Source organism: Glycine soja, chromosome 4 (genome assembly GCF_004193775.1).
Source record: "Glycine soja cultivar W05 chromosome 4, ASM419377v2, whole genome shotgun sequence".
In the NCBI taxonomy this organism is placed as follows: Eukaryota; Viridiplantae; Streptophyta; class Magnoliopsida; order Fabales; family Fabaceae; genus Glycine; species Glycine soja.
This window is the reverse complement of record NC_041005.1, coordinates 8,582,649-8,605,231: the sequence shown is the minus strand read 5'-3', so window position 1 is coordinate 8,605,231 and position 22,583 is coordinate 8,582,649. Positions and strand designations below refer to the sequence as shown.

General features: G+C 32.8%; 1 protein-coding gene across 2 annotated transcripts; it reads right to left on the bottom strand.

Moving 5' to 3' along the window:
- Window positions 1-449: 449 nt before the first annotated feature.
- On the bottom strand, window positions 450-16,403 carry LOC114409234 (alpha-glucan water dikinase 2-like). 2 transcript variants are annotated; one of them, XM_028372619.1, is made up of 11 exons: window positions 16,145-16,403; window positions 15,934-16,043; window positions 14,551-14,629; window positions 14,371-14,462; window positions 14,106-14,262; window positions 13,058-13,351; window positions 12,865-12,975; window positions 12,675-12,773; window positions 12,437-12,568; window positions 1,527-1,661; window positions 450-600 (listed from the first exon to the last, which is right to left on the bottom strand). In XM_028372619.1, exons 1-10 carry the CDS (start codon window positions 16,223-16,225, stop codon window positions 1,548-1,550), a joined length of 1,269 nt encoding a protein of 422 aa, XP_028228420.1. In that variant the 5' UTR covers window positions 16,226-16,403; the 3' UTR covers window positions 450-600; window positions 1,527-1,547. The 2 variants fall into 2 exon arrangements, with proteins under 2 accessions (XP_028228420.1, XP_028228421.1); XM_028372620.1 differs by lacking the exon at window positions 450-600 and having other exon boundaries at window positions 1,425-1,661.
- Window positions 16,404-22,583: the final 6,180 nt, after the last annotated feature.

Below are 22,583 nucleotides of genomic sequence, written 5' to 3'. Positions count from 1 at the left end.
CGATGCAAAGGGTATTTCTCTCAGCTCAGACATTTTTTTCTTAAGAAAATGTTCAGAAATGAGTTCTGAACCTGGTGCTCAAATTTCACAATGATCCAACGGTGAATGAGTCCGATATCGTCATTTTTCTGAGATAGGTTTGGTGATATGCGGGAAAAAGAGAGGATTTTGAGAGGAGACGGAAAAACGAAATTGAGAGGAAGAGGAGGCGTAGAAAGTATCGTGAGTCTGAAAACTGACCTAAGATACATCTATTTATAGATATGGTACTCATAGCCTATTATTTATTTTATTTATTTATTTTTATTATTTTATAAAAAAGAACTCTATTTTATTTCCTATCAAACAAATAAATCAAATATTTTTTTTCAAATCATTATTTTAATACAGCTATTTATCTTTATTTATTTAATTATAAAAATCTCACCATTTTCTATTTCTTTTTACTAAAAAACCTTTTTATTTTATTTACGAAAAATGAAATGTTACAAGAAGAATTTCATCACGGATTCTCTTACTAGCATCTCCCTATTGCTTGGCTAGTTCAAGTATATTGTTTGCAGAAAATTAGTAAATCTGTCTTGAGCTTCGCTGATTTCACTGCAAATGGAATACAATTCATTTCATAAGCAACAGATAGGCTTGTGATACCAACGATTAAGATTAGTATTACTCTATATAGAACAATAAGTGAGGAATATCAAACATGAACAAGTTGACAATACGACAAAATACTTTATGAAATTGGGCTAAGGCAAATTATTAATTGGACCGACGATCCACCATCAACTACAACCATTCAAACTACATTGCTAAATTATAAGGGTTGAGAGAAAGAATGTCTGAGAGAAATTGTGTATGAGGGAGGGTTACATACTTGATCTTGTATTTACAGCTAGATTAAAAATCAATCAATGGAGTAATAAAGGAGCTAATTAGGATCCAATTAGTAGCTAACTTACAATCCTAATCACTAGCTAACTAATTAGCAATCATTATCATCACATTAGACCATATATTCTAACAAAATGCTAATATTCTACATATTTATAGTCGACGTGCGATCTCGACACATGCCCCTTATACCTAGGATTAGACATTTGGAGCATGAAAATTGTACAACTATATATATATATATATATATATATATATATATATATATATATATATATATATATATATATATATATATATATATATATATATATATATATATTGCACTGGGAAAGACAAGAGGAAAAACAAATTTTTGGACAATTGAGGGTACCCAATATCACATCTATGATGGCCTAAAAAGTGTATCATGAAAATGGTGCACACATACAAGTCTAACCTAAAGAAGAAAGGAGATTTATGTTTCACTTATAACAAATCCATAGTGAAATTGAACAGAATAATCCAAAGTTCAAAAGAAATAGTCTATCGAGCGAGAAAAGGAGATGCTATAATTATCACAAAATGGATATGAAACAAGAACTTCTATGGAAAGAATAATTAGTAAAAGGAGTGAAAGGATAATTATTTACCAAGGTTTTACATTAAAATTCTTATTCCATGTGAGATGCCTGCAAGCCATGAACCTCATCCAAACTAATATTCCAATCAGCCCTAGTTCCACTTCTGTTTTGCAACGATCTATCAGCTCCGTGGCAATATTGAACCTGAGAAAAATTAAACATATTAAATAATCATTTCAGAGTTCAACTACAATATATAATTTTTTAATACAAAAAAAATCAAAGTGAAAAGAAGGAATTTACACTACAATGATGATAGTAAAGATCTTCAACAACATAAAAACCAAAAAGGGGAAAACATAAGAAGAAAAGGAAGTAAACTAACAACGACTATATTACAATATTAATTTCCTTTCCTTTCCTTTCCTTCAAGTCTTTGTAATAATTGTATTACAATGTTCTCCTGTCTATATGTCTCACTAGACAAAGAAGTCACTAGAAAGTAACCTAGAGAGTTATCATAAACTTTGTTTTAATGAAAATGAAATAAAAGGTTTTGTGAAACACCTAATTATTGTTGGTTTTATGGAAGAAAAGAAAAATAAAACAAAGGAGCAAAGCAGAGAGGAATGGAATGCGTTGAATATTTGAAGAAGGAATGGAATGATAAATTTTATTCATTAGCAGCACTACATTTGTAATAATTCAGATAAAATAGAAAACTATCACATTACCAAGATTTTAGCAATATGTGGATAACAACCTAACTTGCTCCTAAAGTGTAGGAACCACTTATTGACTAAAACAAAAACTAAAACAATAGAAGATAAAGATAAAAGAGCCTCGTAATGTTGTCCAAAAGCAAATAATTAACACTCCTCCTTGCTTTAGGATCTGCAAACTCCAATCTTTTATCTTAAGAGCTCAAACTTGCTAACAGGAAGTGGTTTTGTAAGCAAATCTGCCAATTGATATTCTGACTTGCAATAAACTAAAATCACTTCTCCATTTTGTTGCATCTCTCTTAAGAAGTAGAGCTTGATGTTAAAATGTTTAGCCTTCCCATGACACACTGGATCCTTTGAAATTGCAATTGCTGCTTGGTTGTCAATGAAAATTTCTGTCATATGATTCTGCTGCATATGTAAATCACATAAAACCTTTTTTAACCACAAAACTTGATTTACAGCTGTTGTTGCTGCTATGAATTCAGCTTCTGCAGTGGATTGTGCTACAATCTCTTGCTTCTTTATGCACCATGAGAAAACTCCTGAACCTAGGCTGAAACAATATCCTGAAGTGCTTTTCATGTCATCAATGGATCCAGCCCAATCACTGTCAGAGAATCCATATAACTTTAATTCTTGACACTTCTCAAGTTTGACACTATAATCAACAATGCCTCTAATATACCTCAATATTCTTTTTGCTGCTCTTAAATGAATTTCACTAGCACAATGCATAAATCGAGAGAGGAGACTTACAACAAATAGAATGTTTGGCCTTGTTGTAGTGAGATACATTAGACATCCAATCAAGCTCCTATAATATCCTTCATCAACTTTATCAGCACCATCTTCCTTGCTCAACTTCTCTTTTTGATTCATTGGTGTGCTAACTATTTTACATTCCTTCATCTGAATTTCTTCAATATTTCCTTTGCATATTTTTTTGGCAGATGAACACATCATTCTCACTTTGTTTAATCTCAATTCCAAGAAAGTAGGTCATAAGACCAAGATCTTTCATTTCAAAAGCCTGCATCATTTCTTATTTGAATTCCTCAACCAGCCTTGTATTATCTCCGATCACTAAAAGATCATCAACATAGAGGGAAATTGTGAGAAAATTGTTTCCCTTACATTTCACATAAGAGTGGATTCAAATAAGCTTTTTACAAAGTCGATGCTCAAAAGGTGATCATATATCATGTTGTACCAAGCCCTTGGTGCTTGCTTTAGGCCATAGAAGGCCTTTTTTAGTAGATAGACTTTATCTTCTTCACCTCGCTTCACAAATCCTTCTAGTTGCTCTGCATATATCTCTTCTTGTAAAACTCCATTTAAAAAGGTAGGTTTGACATCTAACTGAAATACTTTCTAGCCTTTTTGAGCAGCAACCATTAACACCAATCTAATTGTGTCTAATCTGGACATAGGAGCAAAAGTGTCAGAATAATCAACACCAAAAATTTGTGCATACCCTTTTACTACGAGTTTGGCCTTGTATTTGTTGACTGAGCAATATGCATTAAGCTTTGTTTTGAAAACCCATTTAACTCCAATGACTTTTCTATCTATAGGGTTGTCAACTAGCTCCCATGTTCTATTTTTCTGAATCATTGACATCTCCTCCTTCATTGCAATTTTCCATTTTGGGTCTTTTAATGCTTCTTCACAGCTAGCAAGTTCACATATTACTACATTACATCTTTGATAAATGTCAGACAACGACCTTGTGCCTCTAATTGAGGGTTCACCTTCTAACTCATTCTGCAACAACTCTGTTGTTTGCTCTTCAAGATGATTGTCTTCAATATTGTTTAAGGATCCATTTGTTCTTTGTGGATTCTTCCAATCCCAATTATGATCTTCATTGAAATGCACATCTCTTGTGATAACCATCTTTCCAATTTGAGGATGATACACTTTGTAGGCCTTTGAAATTGAACTATAGCCCACAAAAATACCCAGAATCGCCTTCTTGTCAAGTTTGTCCCGCTTAACTTGTGGAACATGTGCAAAACAAACACAACCAAACACTTTAAGAAAGATCAGTGAAGGCTTATACCCATACCAAGCCTCAAAAGGAGTTTTATCTTCTAAGGTCTTGGTTAGAAGTCAATTTTAAAGAAATACTGTAGTATTAGCTGCTTCAGCCCAAAATTGTTTAGGCAATTCCTTCTCATGCAACATACATCTAGCCATTTCCATTATCGATCTATTTCTCCTTTCACTAACTCTATTTTGCTCTGGAGTGTATAGAGTTGTGAGTTGATGTTCAATGCCAGCTTCTTCATGAAATAAAATAAATTGTGCTGAGGTATATTCCTTCCCATTATCGGATCTTAGAACTTGAATCTTGCAGCCACTTTGAGTTTCCACCATCTTCTTGAACTTTATAAATACTCCAGCCACTTCATGCTTGAATTTTAAGAAAAAAATCCAGCACATTCTTGTAAAATCATCTATGAAAAGAATAAAGTATGAACTACCTTGTAGTGATGGTGTTCTTTGAGGTTCTGCCACATTAGTGTGAATTAGTTGCATCTTTTGAGAGGCTCTCCAAGTTGATTTGGGAAATGGCATTCTATTTTGTTTACCAAACTGGCAAGCATTGCAATTTGGCGAGAAAACACCATTAGACTTCTTGTCATGTCTTTCTTCTTCATGTTCAACATTCTTTGAATATGACAATGGCCAAGTCTCTTATGCCAAAGTTCTATGGGGCTGGCTTGAGTGAAATAGGCTACCCACTCCTCCTCAATTGGATCAAATGAGAAGCTTTTACCTCTCATTTTAACTCTCAGCATCTCCTGACTAGCAATGTCAAAGATAAGGCAATGTTGATTTTCAAAAAGGATACTTTAAATCCTTTCTCTATCAACTAACCTACGCTAAGAAAATTTTGGTCAATATCGGGTACATAAAGAACATATGAGATTGTCTTTATACCTGAACTTGTTGAGATTACGATGGCTCCTTTTCCTTTTGCCGAAATATAGCCACCGTTCCCAATTCTGATTTTTGAGACTTTAGTAGGCTTCAAATCCTTGAAGAGTGTTTTGTCATATGTCATGTGGTTTGTACAACCACTATTAATCAACCAGCATTCTGAACTACTCCTTGCTGAAAAAGATGTTGCCACAAACATTTGATCTTCTTCATCTTGCTCTATGACCTGGGCATTGTCTTCATGCTGTAGAAACTTGCTTTTGCAAATAACAGCTTCATGTCCAAACTGATTGCATTTGCTGCACTTTGCATCTGGTCTTCTCCGGCATTTGAATGGTGGGTTACCCATTTTGCCACAATGGTGACAAGGTGGGTAATTTTTCTTTTTACCCTTACCTTTACTTTGGTCATTTACAATACTTCCACATTCATAATGCTTGGCTGGTAAAGTACCATCAACCACATAATCTTGTCTCATAAGCCTTTGCTGCTCCTAGGCCTACAAGGCATGTAACACTCTTGCCAAAGTGATCTTGGATAGATCCTTTGTGTTCTCCAATGTGGTTATTGATGCTTCATATCTCTTAGGCACTGTAACCAGAATTTTTTATACAATTCTGGAATCAGCAAATTCAGTGCCCAATAATCTAACCTTATTAGCAATGCCAAGCAATCTATTTGAGTATTCTTTAATTGGCTCAGACTCTTTCATCCTTTGGAGCTCAAATTCCCTCATCAAGTTCAGCACTTGCATGCTTCGAATCCTCTCATCCCTTGCATATTCTTCCTTTAAATAATCCCATATTGCTTTTGGTGTTTTGATGGTCATGATTCTAGTGAAGACAATCTTTGAAACACCAACAAACAAACAAGTCTTTGCTTTTGCTTTCTTGGTTTTCCTTGTGATTTTTTATCTGAGTCATGGTGGGATTGTCTAACAGCGAAGGAACATTGTAATCCTCTTCCACAGCTTCCCAGAAATCCAATGCCTCTAGGTAGGACTCCATTCTAACTGCCCAAAGGTCATAGTTCTCCCCATCAAAGACAGGAGGAGCAACTTATGAAAAGCTTGCTTCAACGTCAATTTTCACAGGTCTCGTAAGAAGATAGTTATGATACCACTTTATTGGTTTTATGGAAGAAAAGAAAAAATAAAAAAGAGGAGAAAAGAATAGAGGAATGCGTTGAATATTTGAAGAAGGAATGGAATGATAAATTTTATTCATTAGCAGCAGTACATTTATAATAATTCAAATAAAACATAAAACTATCACATTACCAAGATTTTAGCAATATGTGGATAACAACCTAACTTGCTCCTAAAGTGTAGGAACCACTTATTGACTAAAGCAGAAACTAAAACAATAGAAGATAAAGATAAAAGAGTCACGTAATGAAGTCCAAAAACAAATAATTAACAATTATCATAATCACATGTGCATCAAAGATCTCTCAGCTTCTTTCTCTCTACGAGAAATTTCATCCAATAACCATAAAACAACCTCTTTTGCATCTCTATTGAATTGTATGTAAATTGAGCAATATGTAAGGCTTTTCAGGTAAAAAAAAATTCTAAAATATTATGTTACACAATTCTTTTAATTCCTAAAGGAAAAGTATTAGGGCTCTGCAACAATAGTAAGACCAAAGGCTACATCATTTAATCAACATGAAGGTTAGGCATTTATAGAAAAAGAAAATTTAATAAGAGGCTATTAGAGTAGAAGAGTAGAATTACTCCTTTTCAATTTTTTAACTACGGTTGGTTAGTTGTGTTAGTCAACTCAACTAACTTAAGGTTAGTTGGCAGTTACTAATGTTATTGTAACAACTGTCTAACTCTAATATAAATACTAAAGATGTAACTATTTTCAGTTGAGTTAGTTAATATCAAAACTCCATTTTTGAAGTTAGTGATTTTCTCTTTCATTTCTGAAATCCTTTTATGGTATCATAGAGCTTTGTTCAATCTTTTGAGCTTCAACAATGGCTTCCGCAAACAATTTTTAACCTCCTCCTCCCCCTCTACCACCGTTTTCTTCAACTCCGATGGCTAATTCTATTCCTCAATCGATTTCAACATTGGTACCGGTTCCTCAACTAATTCCAACGGCGATTATGGTTCCTCAACCAGTTCTGACGAAGATTCGCCAGTCTATTATGAGCCAACTCCAATTCCATTGGTTGCAACATTGCTTCAGGCGGTTCCAACTCTGGTCGCTGCAGCATCCTCGCCTTTGCAATCGCATCCTTCTACCTCCTTAGAATGAACACGTGTAAAGATCCCTAGAAGATCAATTTTGGATTATTTTATGAAATTCAATTCTATTCTTATGCTTTTATTCATGAATTGATTGTGTTTGATGGACTAATTGATGTCCCGTGCGAAATTGCTGTGAAATTGATATGTTCTTGTGTTAAGTGTGAACCCTATAAATTAGGAGGGAGAGGCCCTGACGGACTCCTCGGAGTCTAGGCCTTGGGGGGAAATACACACGATTTGATTGCTCTTTTAAGCCTATGTCAATTTCACATGGTTGGAGCATTCTTGCAAAACAGAGTGACCCTGACTGGTCTCCCTATGATTTCATTTAGTGAGAGTGACCTGACTTACCTATTGTGAGGCTAGTCTTGTCATTTACTGCTGAGCACCCGACAAGGTTTTTCACTAAAAATGGTATCACATTACATGTAGGTTTGAGTCTAATATATCTGTTGCATAACGCTTATGTTTGACTTTCATTGAGTTAACGATTGAGATTTCGGTGTTGGTTTCTGGAGTGTGTGAACTTGAATGAGTGTGATTTTGTGAAGAGATGATGTTTATGTTAATTCAGCTCTATGTATTTATATGTTTCACATGCTCTAGTGTTTTATTATATACGAATGTGATAACTCATTCCCGATGTGTGTTTATGTTTGGGCTGAGTGCCATTTAGTTTCAATTAGCCAACATATGATGAGTTTCATGCTGGAGATGGAGAGGCTTAGCCTTTCTCAGGGAAATGCTCTGATAAATGTGACATTGGGACATAGGGCTTTTATTTAACATGTTATAATTCCATGAATAGTGTAGTTGTTTTATGATTTTCGTTGTTAGTTGAATTTCTTTTCATAAACTTGGACGGCCGTGTTTTGAACCAAGACAATTTGATTTCTTTATTTGGACTAGTTCTATTTTGATATTTGAGAAGTGAATGTGAACTTTTTATCCTTGAAATTTTTTTATATATTATATGTTTGATGAACTTTTAATTAATTATGCACTTATATTTCTTTTATTACATATATGTATATGGGGTAGAGGGTGTCACAGGGTGTATTTAATCAATAGACTTCCCTATACATCTATTCAAGATAAGGTTCCTTTTCTGAAGCCGTTTCACAAAATTCCAGACTACTCCTTCCTCAGAATTTTTGGATGTGCTTGTTTTCCACTTTTAAGACCCTATAATTCTCATAAACTTCAATATAAGTCAGGAGTGTGTCTTCTTAGGCTACTCCAATTCACACAAAGGCTATAAATGCTTTAGATGACAGAATTTACATCTCTAAAGATGTATTATTCAATGAGTCAAAATTTCCTTATCCTACCTTATTTACTTCAAAACCTTCTACTTCCACTGATTCTCAACCTAATCCCACCCCCTCGCTATTTTATCCACTGTTCCTGTCTCTGTTGGTGCACAACCCTCCCAACTATCCACTGCATCTATACAACAACAACACTTTTCCTATCATCCTACACCAAAACCTAGCCTTTCCCTTCCAACCACATATGCTTCTACTTCTATTTCCCAACCTGAACCTATTCTTGAACTTGTCCTTGAACCTGTTAATCCCTCTCCCATTTTTTACCTCTTGTCAACTTTCACTTGAAGTTACTAGAGCCTCTCATCCTTTTGAACCTTTACAACCTACTGCACCAACTCAACCTTCTTTATCCAGACCAGAAAAAATTCATTTCGTATGTACAAGGGCCAAATCTAGCATTGAGAAACCTAGACTTAAATCCTACGCTGCTATTGACTCATGCTGAACCTAAGTCTGTCAAATCTGCCATCTTAAATCCTACCTGGTATGCAACCATGCAATCTGAATTTGATGCTTTGGTCAAGAATGGCACTTGGACTTTAGTTGAGTTACCTCCTAACAAAATGGCTATTGGCTGCAAATGGGTCTTTAGGCTGAAACAGAATCTAGATGGATTTGTCAACAAGTATAAGGCTCGACTGGTTGCAAAAGGTTTTCATCAGAGAATCGGTCATGATTATAATGAAACCTTCTCACCTGTTACTGAAAGAATCATTCTTACTCTTGTCATTTCAAATAACTGTTCCCTTCAACAGCTAGATGTAAATAATGCTTTCTTAAATGGTGTGCTAGAAAAGGAAGTTTACATTCAGCAACCATCTGGTTTTGAAAAGTCTGACAAGCAGCTAGTTTGTAAACTGAACAAGGCGATCTATGGCCTTAAGCCGGCTCCTAGGGCCTGATATGATAAACTCTAAAACACTTTGTTGTAGTTTCAGTTTATCCCTAGTGTGATCCCTCTCTATTTGTGTATTCTAAGGCAACTTCTAGAATTTACATAAATCTATGTGGATGATATTATAGTCATAGGGAATGACTTTAAACTAATTCGAACACTGGTGACTCGGCTAAACGGTGTGTTTTCTTTAAACGATCTTGGAGATCTTGACTATTTTCTAGGGATTGAAGTCACTTATCATCCTGATTGTTCTCTTACTCTTACTCAATCCAAGTATCTTAGGGATCTTCTAACAAAGACAAAAAGGGATGAGGCTAATCCTATTGCATTTCCTATGGTTGGAGGCTGCAAACTATCTAAATAGGTTCAGAGAGATTTTGAGATCCTACTCTTTACAGATTAGTGGTTGGGGCACTGCAGTATGCCACTATAATAAGACCAGAAATATGTTTTTCTATGAATAAAGTATGCCAATTTATGTAGCATTGGCAAGCTGTGAAGAGAATTCTAAGATATCTGAATAGGACTTTAACGCTGGGATTAAGGCTACAACCCTCTAAACTATCCAATTTTTCTGTCCAGGCATGTTGTGATGCTGACTGGGCTTCAGATCTAGATGATATGCTATCTACTTCAAGGGCAGAAATTTGCTTAGGACCTAATCTAGTGTTCTGGTGGTCAAAGAAGCAGAAAGTTGTTGCTAGATCTAGTACAGAAGCAGGGTATAGAAGCCTAGCTCTTGCTTCTACTGAAGTGACTTGGATTCAGACTTTGCTATTTGAATTAAAAGTTAGACACACTACACCAGTGATCTTTTGTGACAATATGAGCACAGTCTCTCAAGCCCACAACCCAGTTCTGCATTCCAGAACCAAGCATATGGAGCTTGATTTGTTTTTTGTCAAAGAAAAAGTTATGGAAAAGAGTCTTCAAGTGATTCATGTTCCTACTGTTGACCAATATGCTAACATCCTCACCAAATCTCTATCTCCTTCCAACTTCATTGTTTTTAGGGACAAGCTCATAGTTGTTCACAAAACTTTTGTAAAGGAAGGACCTCATGAGCTTGTCAGGGATATTAGAGTAGGATAGTAGAATTACTCCTTTTCTGTTTTTTAACTACTGTTGGTTAGTTGTGTTAGTTAACTCAAGTAACTTAAGGTTAGTTGGCAGTTACTAATGTTAGTTGTAACAGTTGTCTAACTCTAGTATAAATACTAGAGATGTAACTGTTTTCAGTTGAGTTAGTTAATATCAATACTCCATTTCTGAAGTTTGAGATCTTCTATTCTTTCATTTCTGAAATCCTTTTAGAGGCCATCATTAATACTACATTAAATATTAATAGGAGCATTCTGGTTTTAGTTGAGGAAAGTGATAACTTTGTCAGTTTTTTTCTTTTCTTTCTATTCCCAAGTTCTTTGAAGTTATCACTGTTTTCAAGGATAATTTGGCTAAGAGCAGTGTAGTTGGTTGAATATAGTCCTTAATTCTTTCTTTACATGCATCTTTGGCTTGTTGTCAAACCTTACACTGGCCTCATATTTTTTCAGTATATTTGGGTGGTAATCCACATAGTAATTTGGATAGTGTAGTTCAAATGGTCTCTATCTATTTGGATAACTTCGAAGGATTATTTTTATTCTTTGGGTACTTAATTCATGCTTATTCAAACATTTTGTTCAATATTCCCCTATCATCTCTCTTTTTTAGCACAGTTCACCCACTGAAAATCCTTTTCTTTCTTTACATGGCTCCATTTTCCCCTAGATTTCAACTTGCATAGGAAATTTAGTGATAATGAAATTAGTGAACTAGAGTCCATACTAGTTTTACTTGATTATATTCATCTCAAATATTATTTGTCTTTTTATTGATTTACTCCCGTAATCACCAGAGAATCCTACCTGGCGATCATTTCAGAAGTCCAAAACTCCCTCAAAGATCAATCTTTCATTTGGAAAGAGACTAGACAGGGCCCACCCAATAATGAGTGAGGCCTAAGGCAAATTTGGAGAGAAACTTTGTTTACTTTTAATAAGAGACTTATATATTGGACTTTCTTGACAACATATGTGACATTTTTTACTTTAAAAGACTAATAATAAATAATTTTTTGTTAATGAGCCTAAAACTTAAGTTTTAGTTGTTTTACCCTTAGGTCAGTCCTAAAATCAGAAAAGCCTATCTGACATTATTTTGCACCTTTTTGGCGCACTATTTTGTTTTCCTTTCAATTTCTTATGATTCTTCGGATGTAAATTCTCTCATTTCTTTCTATTAATTTATTATTCTCTTATCCCCAAAAAATAAAAGCATTATTTGGCTTTTTTGAGATTTCTTTTTTCTTTATTGAATGAGGTTGTTATATTTGACGATTTTGGTGGCACTTTAATAGTGTAGTCAAGACAAAAACACACAGGATTAAAAATGGAGCGAAAAAGAATTGCAGTCAATAGGACAAACAAATTGCAAGAGAGTTACATGGGGAACTTCAAAAAAAAAAAAAAAAGTAGTGAAGAAACAAAAAAAAAAAAAAAAGTAGTGAAGAAATCAAGCAAAAGTTGACAGAATTCGATGAAGGCATACAGGGATCATGGAAACATAATTGAAATGAAATATTAAATAATCAACATTACAATGTGAATACAACTGACTGGAATTGATCACCTGGTGTTCTATATGCTAATTCATTTAAAAACTTTTTCAGGAACTTTTTAATTGCAAGAGGCCAAAAGGGTGAGCATGTGGAACTATGGCCTGCATATTTTAACATAACATGAAAAATGTTAAAGAAGAAATATGAAAATGACCTTTTCAGTTGGATTGATTGGTTTGAGCTCCGCGAAGAAGTTTTCCCCATTGTGTTTAATCCAATATCCACCTGTCCAGATGACAAATTGAATACCAGCAAAATTCCTTTTCTGCAAATTGACATCTACAATCTTTTTTCGGGAAAAGGGGGGTAAGAAAGGTGTATGGTTAGTATATGTCTTTAACCCATGAATCCACAATAGTAGGACTGTGAAACAATGCACTTGCATAAACAACCTGAAAGGATCTATTCCCTGCAAAGTTATCTCTAAAATAGCTTTGACATGCTCCAGAAACCAGTTTTGAGTTTTCTGGCCATATCTCTTGTGGTGGCACCTTCCACAATATAGCAAAATCAGATAATGAAACCAAAAAAAACATGTAACTGCTGTAACAGAGGCTTAAGAATATGAAATTATAAACTCACCAACCACTCACTTGGAGAGGACTTGCATACACCCCAGTGAAGCACCGTAGTACCTTTTGTGTTTGCAGCAATGAAAATGTGGTTGTTGCCATTAATGGTTTTTGAAAATACCTATCAATGCATGAAAGTCTTAAAACTGTCCAAAAAAAAATAGTCCTTGAGGCATGACAAGAATGATAACAACAAAACTAACCATAATCTCATAGTTATGAACATGATATATTTGCTTTGACAATACATCTGTTCCCCCTATAAAATTCTCTATAAGAGCTGCTGTTGATATGGTGCCTTTGGCATGCCCTTCAGAATGCTTTTGCAACCAGTCTTCAATATTAAGGTAGGAATATTGGATACCACTTCTGAGTTTATCTCTGTTATCATTCACAGGTTTTATTCCTCCAGTTAGATAGCTATTCCGTGACTCGGTCAAGGTTATTCCTTTTGATAAGTGATTTGGGAGCTCTCTCAATGCAATATCATAATTTTGCTGCACCAAAAATGTGAAAGTACAAATGGGACTGAAATTTGTTTCAGAAAATGAATAATAAAGTTTGGCATATCTTTGATACAACAAAACATAGTGATCATACTTTTATTAACATAGCTACAGCAGAAAGACAACAAAAAACCATTACACAGGAAAAGACTCTATATGTAAACGAGAGAACTAGGATGAAAATTTCCCATCCTCGTAGGTTCACTTCAATGCATAGACTGTCATTTTATATTGAAGAAATATTGCCTTATGATAGAAATGAAGAGGGGTACAAGTGCATCAACAATATTAATTCCAAAGAGTTTTAATATTTCACTTTGTTGATAGTTATGGCTCTTCAAGTTGTGACTTTAATTCTTAAGGCTACTTGTAATTACCACTTCAGTAAATGAGAGCAAATTTGAAGGTACCCTTGAAAAGAGTATCTATATATATGACATACTTTGAATTTGTTGTAGGACAGATTGATTCACTATCTTGCCTCTCTTCTTGCACCTTTTGCTTTCCTTTTTCTTTCTCTCTACTCTATTTGCATTGTGCTTTTTCTCTAATCCCTTTGATGTTCAACATGTCACATTTTCTAAACTAGGCTACATGTACACAGCACCATATATAAAGTCTACCCAGATGTCCCACCAAAAAGACTCCGTGTTATAATTGTAGTGGTGAGAAAAATGAACAAGCCTCTCATTGAAAGTCTCTTTAAAAATATAAACTTTTTTTCGCTGCAATATGTTAAAAATACCTTCTGTTGCTGGGGCAAACTTATAGGCCTTCCCTCCCACCGTGAATAAGCCTTCTGTTCTATCAGATTTTTTGGTATTCTAGAATCAGAATGAGATATTCCAGGAGCATCACTTGCAGGTATCTCTATTCGAAAATTGCTGTGGTTCAATTTCAACCTAGAAACCAAGAAATATAATTTTCACTGGACAAGTTCAACGTTGCAAAAATTGAAACCAAGAAAAATTGGTACAAATCTTAGTTTATTTAAAAACTTAGAGGCAAACCATCTATCGTGATTTCCATCTTTCAGAACAAACTCAATGGCATGTATGCTAGGGTCCCGCAACTCAATTATAAGCATGTATATCTGTCCATTCTGCAAATCATGCATAAAAAAACTTTAACATGCTGACCTCTGGAGCATCATTTATCCATATTGTTGAATTTTAAGGATAAAATAAAACCTTTGTAAATTGTGACTGCAATGCACCCTGTTTGTAAGATTTTGCTCCAGAAGAATTACCAGCTGGAATGAACCAATTCCTACAGAGGACAAAATAAAAGTTTGTACACTTCATTTCACTTGTTTTTTGCCTTTAAACAGTTGTTACGTGAAGCAACAATTAACAAGGTATGACAAATCATCAAAGATATAGATAGTGTAGCAAAAACATATTTAAAATTCCATATCCGCAAATAATCCAACACTAATGCACACTGATTTTTTATTAGTAGGCATCCTCTATGGAAGTCAGGGTAATCCTAATCGAGCTGAGTGGAGGCTCAAGTTGAACTATTATATGCATATAAAAAATTCCAACTTGAAATTATTGAATAAACTGAAATAATCTCAATTAATCAACACACTAAGTGGCTAATGCACACTGATTCTAGGAATTAGTGATTCGGATGAAAAATAAAAATTGCACACCTAAGCATTTTTCTTGAAAAAAGAAAAAGGTTTTACTTTCTCCATTGTTTTTTAATTGTCAAATTTCGGAAAAAAATTGTTTCTATTTATCTATCGATTACAAAGTTGAAAATTACATTAATTACTACCTTTCTTTCTAAAAATAAGATTCTTTTAATTAATTCACATCAATCCTTATTAGAGATAATATATTTATCTTTTTAATTCATAACATTTATTGTAAAGTAATTAAGGTTATTTTGGTGAAAATAATTATTACAAAAAACAACATGAAGAGTCTTATAAAAAAGGATAAACAAAATTGAAAAATAGGAACTCATGTAACGTCTCTAATTATCAATTTATCGATAGTTCTTACACCACGACAACATTTTTAATGGTTTTCACATGATGACACGTCACTCATCATGATGATGACACGTCACTCATCATTCTTAATGGTCAAAACTCTTCGCATGTAGTCATTTCTAAGATCTTGACAACAAGCTCTTACACCATTCGACTTCAGGATCATTGTCAATCCCCATTTACTAGCACAAAATTTTTTTTAGTATGTTTTGTTTTCACTCACACGTTTTCTGAAAAATTTTCTATAAAATTATTCATCTCATAACTCATTCAAATTAAACATATTTAACTATAATGTTCTTTAAGTGATAGACTACCGAACAATAAATACATTTTGTTTAGAGTGTTGCAGCTCATATTTAAGGACAAATGTAATATTATTTCATCAATAAGATCCTTATTTTATCTTTTATTATTTAATTAATTTACAATACATTTATTATGGAATGAGAAAAAAATGGAATAAAATAGGAAATCATACAATTATTTTAATAAAATGAAGAAAATTTATTATATTTTTTAATTTCTAAAAAAACAAAAAGTAACGGAGGTAGTAGTATTTATTTACTTATTCCCATTGAAGACAAAACCCCAGTGAAGGATCCAAGTCCCTGTACAATTTTTGAGTTGAAATTCAATTCGCACGTTGCGATTCTCCAATGATCCGGATATAATAATCTAGGAAGATTCAACAAACAAAAAAAGTATTAATGATATACGATTTATTATATCTCAAGTTAGCTAAAATTATAATTAATGACTCAAGAGAAGCCTTGTACCGCAAATTGCATTCCTTCAATTAGATCAAAATGAAGAACACGAGGAGCCATGGCATTGTTGCTTGACCCAGATGGCGCCATAGCTACTGTTTATGTTTTTGTTCGCAACGAAAACGAAAAATGGAAAAAGAAGATTGAGTTTCAATTTTTATAGCTACCAATTTCCTTTATACGATCCTTTTTTTAAAAAAAAATGTTTTATGTGTGAAGAGATGCTGCAGACAGGACAGAAAGATTGGAAGGACCATTTTCCAGGTTGAGCGCCACCGCTAAGATTAAAGTATGGAAAAAGAACCGAATGCTTTGCTTTGAGAGCAGAATTTCGAAAGATGCTACAAGTTGTATCGGCGAAAACACTTGTTAGCAAGATATGTAAACATAAATATACAACATCAATTTATTTTTTTTGTTTTTTTATCAGTATATAAACCATGAATTTGTTGTTCGAGTATTACACTCCCTCTAAAAATAATAATATTATACAGATCATTCTTAAAATATTGAATATCTATTAATTTATTTCCTATTTAATATATTTTATTAATTTTCAGAGAGTAATTTGAAGAACGGTTCAATATTATTACAAATATCACATCAAATAGATATTTATCATGTCAATCAAAATCAATATTAATAGCATAAAAAAAACTAACAAAAATAAGATGAGTGAAAAAAATATATTTTAACTTTTTTATATATTTTGAAATTCCATCACTAATCACCATCATGTGTAGATTTACTTTTATTAAAAAGTGGGAATTTATATATTATAAATACTTATTTTGACAGATTTTTTTTCTTAATTAAATTGTTATTTTCCATTTTTTAATCAGCAAGCAAAACGTTAATTTATTAATTTTTATTAGTGAAATTTTTTACTGCCTCTCTCATTTTTCCTTCGATTACCATTACAAAGTTAATCTTATAACTTTATCACGTTACTTGTCATATTTTTATTTCTTTCTCCTTTCTTTTTCTTTAAGGTGTCACAACATGAAAGTCTCCGTGTATAATTTTTCAAACCGGAATCCAAATAGACGGCTATTTTACTTCTTGCTTTGGGCAATTGGGGCAGCATCAGATGCGTTCATTCACTTTTAATGACGATATTAGATATCACCCTTTGATATCATCTAACAATATTAGAATGTAGGTATAATTAAAAATTGCCTTGAAAGAGATAGTTGTGTTGGATATCACCGTTTTTAATTTGCAGCAATCAAGTCAATAAATTAAACGTTATAAGAATGAATGTATTTTTTTACATGTTTATACATTATCTAATGTTTTATCAAATTATCAAGATATATGTTAGAAAGAATGATGAATTGAAAATGAAACTCAAGTTTGATTCATTTGTGATTTCTATACTAGTTCGCACACAAATCTCAATAAGTAAATCAAGATAGACGACAGATTTTCATCAAGCCTATTTTACACATGTCTGTATAGCATGATTCAACCACTAAGAGTTAAAAATCTATAAGACTCTTGTATTTATTTTTTGTTGTTGAAACATTTATACCAAACACCCTGTAACACCTATCAGGTCTCATATCAATGACTGTTGGTTCTTTGAGTTGAGTGTATATTTCCAACCACTTCTTTCAATAAAAGTCTTTACATTGCGAATCATTTACTTACATTTCAATTTAATATTCTTACAACTTACATTATCAACCAACCTCTCTACTATTCGCTTCAGTGTGCTTTCATCTATTGTCCATCAAATTTTCTGCTCGAATATACTTGTAGCTTCTGATAAATATGCAATTTTGAGCTTCATATTTGGTTAGAAATGATACCATATCAATGAAATACAAATAAACACAATGTTGCTCTATATATCAACGCGAAAAAGTGGAATAATCTCGATACAAAACAAAAATCATAGCCAAAAAGAAAATAGCCATCAATATACATGTCTAGTAGAAACTAAATGATTCATGAAGGCTCCCCAAAAACAAAAGGGGCCCATGCATATGCAGAGAAGCACACATACAAATGACAGAGCACATGATTCGTACGTTAGAATTTAGCATATGAAGGACACTCCCGGTAAGTGGTTCGACCTGCATATTAGAATTCATGTTTAAAATGGAGATTGTACTCAGTAAGGTTGATTGTCATTTGTCAAATGAGACCCCAGATGTTTCACTTAAGTGGAGAATGAGGCTTGGAAGACGCTTCAAGAGGTCCTTCCATCGCGTCGACAAGACGCAGGTTCTTACGCCGTGTTTGGCGTTCAGGAATGTTAGTATGTGGAGGAGAACGCAATCGTTTCTGCTCTGGCCGTTGCTGCGCTTTCTCCGTTTCATCTTAGGAGAATCAAACACTGTCTCGTGCGATAGATTACGCGCGTTCGGAGAAGAATCTAAGCGTGAAAGAAATAGGGAAATGGAAACGAGAAATTAGGAATACCTGCTACGGTTGAGAGCATGTTTGGAATCCGTTGCAAAATTAAGTTTGAAGAACTATATTTTTGCGTTCATTTTGTTTCCATCCGTTGTATTTGCATTGAAATGCCTCTCGCAGCACTTCCAATATGCATTGAGTTGGGAGTGAAATGGAGGTGTTATGAACCCTGGTTTGTGTTGGTAAGGAAGGAACGCGTAGTAGTGTGAGAAGCGGATAGCAATCGTTTCGTTTTCAGGTTTTGGAGGGTTGATGGTTTTGATTTCGCGCGGACGGGTGGGGTCTTAAGACTGCATATGCGTTAAGTTAAATCAAGTTTCAGGGTGTTACCAAAAATAAATAAATTAAGTTTCGGGGTGGGTTCAACTTCAACTTGTTTATTATTTTATTTTTTTAAACCAAAATTGAACCTAAAACCTTATACGTGTCACTTAAACTTTCACTGTTAGACCGATTCTAATAAGTTACTTCATTTTTAATCAGTCAAGTAGTAAACTTTCAAGTATTTATAAAAAATAAAAATACAAAATTGGCGAGCAGTTACTTAAAATGTCCATTTGTTTTAATTAAATAAACAAGTTACTTGACCTAAGATGCCCTGTGAGCATTAAAATTTTGTAAACAAAGATTACTCCATGGGACCTAAATTATATATTTTACAATTTTTAATTAGATTTCAGTATTTTTTTCAACTGAATTCTTGAATTTTTATTTTTTTTAATTGATCCTTCCATATCATTATCGTTATAGAAAATTAATTGTGTGAGTCAATTGTATAAATTTATTATAGGGTGAAATATGAAGAGGCTTTTGAAATAATATTAAGGTTGAGTGCAAAATTAATTGTCCAAGTCAATTGTGTAAATGCGCAGTTATAAGGTGAAACATGAAAATACTTGTGAAACAATATTCAGATTGAGTCAACCAGCAAATGTGAGAGAACACTGATTGAAGAACTTGTTTGATATAATCGGTAGAGATGAGAATGAGATGTGAGAATATTAAATTTATACAATTAAGTATGTGATTAATTTTTTGTCATAACAATTAGACATGAGAATCTGATTAAAAAATAAATGTCAGTTCAATTACACAATTAAAAAATAATAATAATTTAATGACCTAACGTCAAACATTCATTTCAAAGAATCTATGAAATAATTTAACATATTTTTATGATTTTTTTTTCAATTTATGTGTATGGACAATGTTATGAAAATAAATGACTTAACTAATTCAACTAATCAATTATTTTAGTAACAGTTTAAGTGGATTATTGGATCGACTTTTAATTGGTGTTATTGATTTTTGTTCCTTTTTTTTTCCCCTTTTCTTATCATTACCTTTTTTCCCTCTTCTCACCATTACCTTTTTTCTTAATATTTTCAAAATATTTTTATTCTCTCTTACCTTCACACCCTCATATTTTTTTATCGACAAATATTAGTTATTAGAATTGTTAATTTTTGTTAATGAGAGAATTCAGACCCACAGTCTCTTCTGATTTTATTTTTTTTTACCTTTAAATCAATCTTATATCTCTATTTTTTTATATCTTATCAAAAGGTTGCATGTGAAAGAGTACTTGCATGTTGGTTATTTTATTCTTAGAGATGGAGGAAGGGTGGAGAGCTTACTTTTTATATTTTTTTTATATATTTTAAAAATATCTTATCTTCTCTCACCTTTATGCTTCCACTTTTTAACTTTTGCATATTTTACATGAACTAGTTTCTATAACATAGTTATATTTTACTACATTACGGAAATTAATTTTCATAATATATTAAAAGATACACTACTTATTTTCATTATAAAAAAAATAAACTAACGTACTCCAATGTCCAGAAGTTCCTGACTATGTGAAGGTATGAATGAAGGTTATTAATATTATACCCCATCTTACATATGTAAAGAGATTGTTTTCAAATTCATATTTACAATCAACCAATCAGCAAGATATAACTTTATCGTTATATTGTGTCAGGGTTCGTCTTCATTTTCATTATAAAATAAAAAGAAAAGATTTTAATACGATATAGTATGGGTAAGCTTCTTGCCCCAGTGCAGCTGGATAATTTGTATTTCTACGTAGTCTTTTTTCTTTTTTCCCACCTTATGTACAAGGATGCTAGATATCATAGTGGATCTCTAACAGACAGGTTTTGGATGAAAAATTAAAAGAAAAAGGACAATCGGAAGAGAATTGAGTATCAAATGAATCGATAGTTAATATTGTTAACGAACGTCAACAAATGCCTCATTGAGGTTACAGTGTCTTTGACTTTGAGCACTTTTTGGCACCTATCCGTTTTATATCACTTTACTACTTTTGGGTGTGTCTTCATTCACGGTATGTGTATGGCAAAAGAAGACTCAGCAATTAGAAGGAAAAAAATGAATGTAGAAGTACGAAGACAAAATTAGTTGCATATAACACAAATGACAAAATGATACTATTTCCGGTTTTGCAAATACACGACTTTAATGGAAAAATAAGTGTAATTATTAAGGATAAAAAAAATTTAAAGATAAAATAATTTTTTGTTTCTTATAATTAGAAATAAAAAATGTTATATTATATTTCTTATATATAAAATTGGAGATAATATTGTTGTAACTTAATTTTTTCTAACCCAATGGATTGTCTGACTCCAATGAAACATGAGGTGTTCCATTTGGCTAACATTCTGTAATTGACAAATACTGAAACAAATTTAAAAATTTGGGAAAAATAAAACTTCTTAAATAATAGTTTTTCCCAAAAAAAAGTGATATTATTATACTCGTAAACAATAAATTCAACTTGAAGTTGCAAATAGTCCGGCAACAATTAGTTGTAACTAACATGAACATAAGTTAATAATAGACTTGAAGGTAGCGTAAAAATTCTAACAATTTTATTTAATTATAACTATGCTTAGTATAATATCATAATATTGGGATATAATGATAACAAGAATGACAATTATTTTTGAGCCACCATGTGACACCTTCTACCCCAACATGCATATAAATGAAAAAAAACATATAAAACATGAAATTTAATTAAATCAATTTTATTCAATAAAATTGTAAGTAAATTCATGTGGGTAAAATATCCACATTCGTTTCATTGTTATCAAGTATAACTTCTTAGGAATATTTTCGGCTCAGAACAAGGTCGTTCAAGTTTACAAAAAGTCCAAGTTAAGTAGCAGAATAAAATAAAATAACATATTCAAGAATATCATGCAATTAAAACAGAAACTCATGTTCCAATATCACATCCTATCAGAACATTGTGTCTTGGCGTCCTCCAATAGAAGGTTCCTTAAAGCAATCCACCTAGTCATCTACTCCCACGAACACAAGATTCGAGATCATCACAATCCAAACATAAACAACACACGAGGAGTAAGTCATCACATTCCTCAACGAATAGAGGCAAACGGAAGCATACATGTATGATATAAATATAACGATAATATAATTATAGCAACAATATAGGTATAACAAGACTCAACTTTGACAAAGTTCGCATCATTTCAACACTCAAGACATAACCTCACTTGTTCTAGAATTTAATCACAAATCACATTCCATGCCTTCATGATTAATCACATATTTAAGACAACATATCTCTAATGCAATACCGCATCACACACTTACACAATTCATTACATACCATCACATAACAAGTCACAATGATCATTACACGAGCGTTATACAACAGATACACTAAGACTCAATCTTATATACAATGTAGTACTATGTTAATGAAAAACCTCGTCAAGCGCCCAGGAGTACATGACAAGACAGACCACACACTAGTAAGTCACATCACTCTCACTAGGTAAAATCATAGGAAGATCAGTCAAAGTCAAATTGTTTTGCAAGAATGATCCAACCATGTAGTCTCACAATTTAACACATACCCAACTTGTCACTTACACACAGTTCATCACACATTCATAATCCCAAGACATCACGTTATCATACCTCATTAATCATATACATATCATACAATAATAATATTAATATG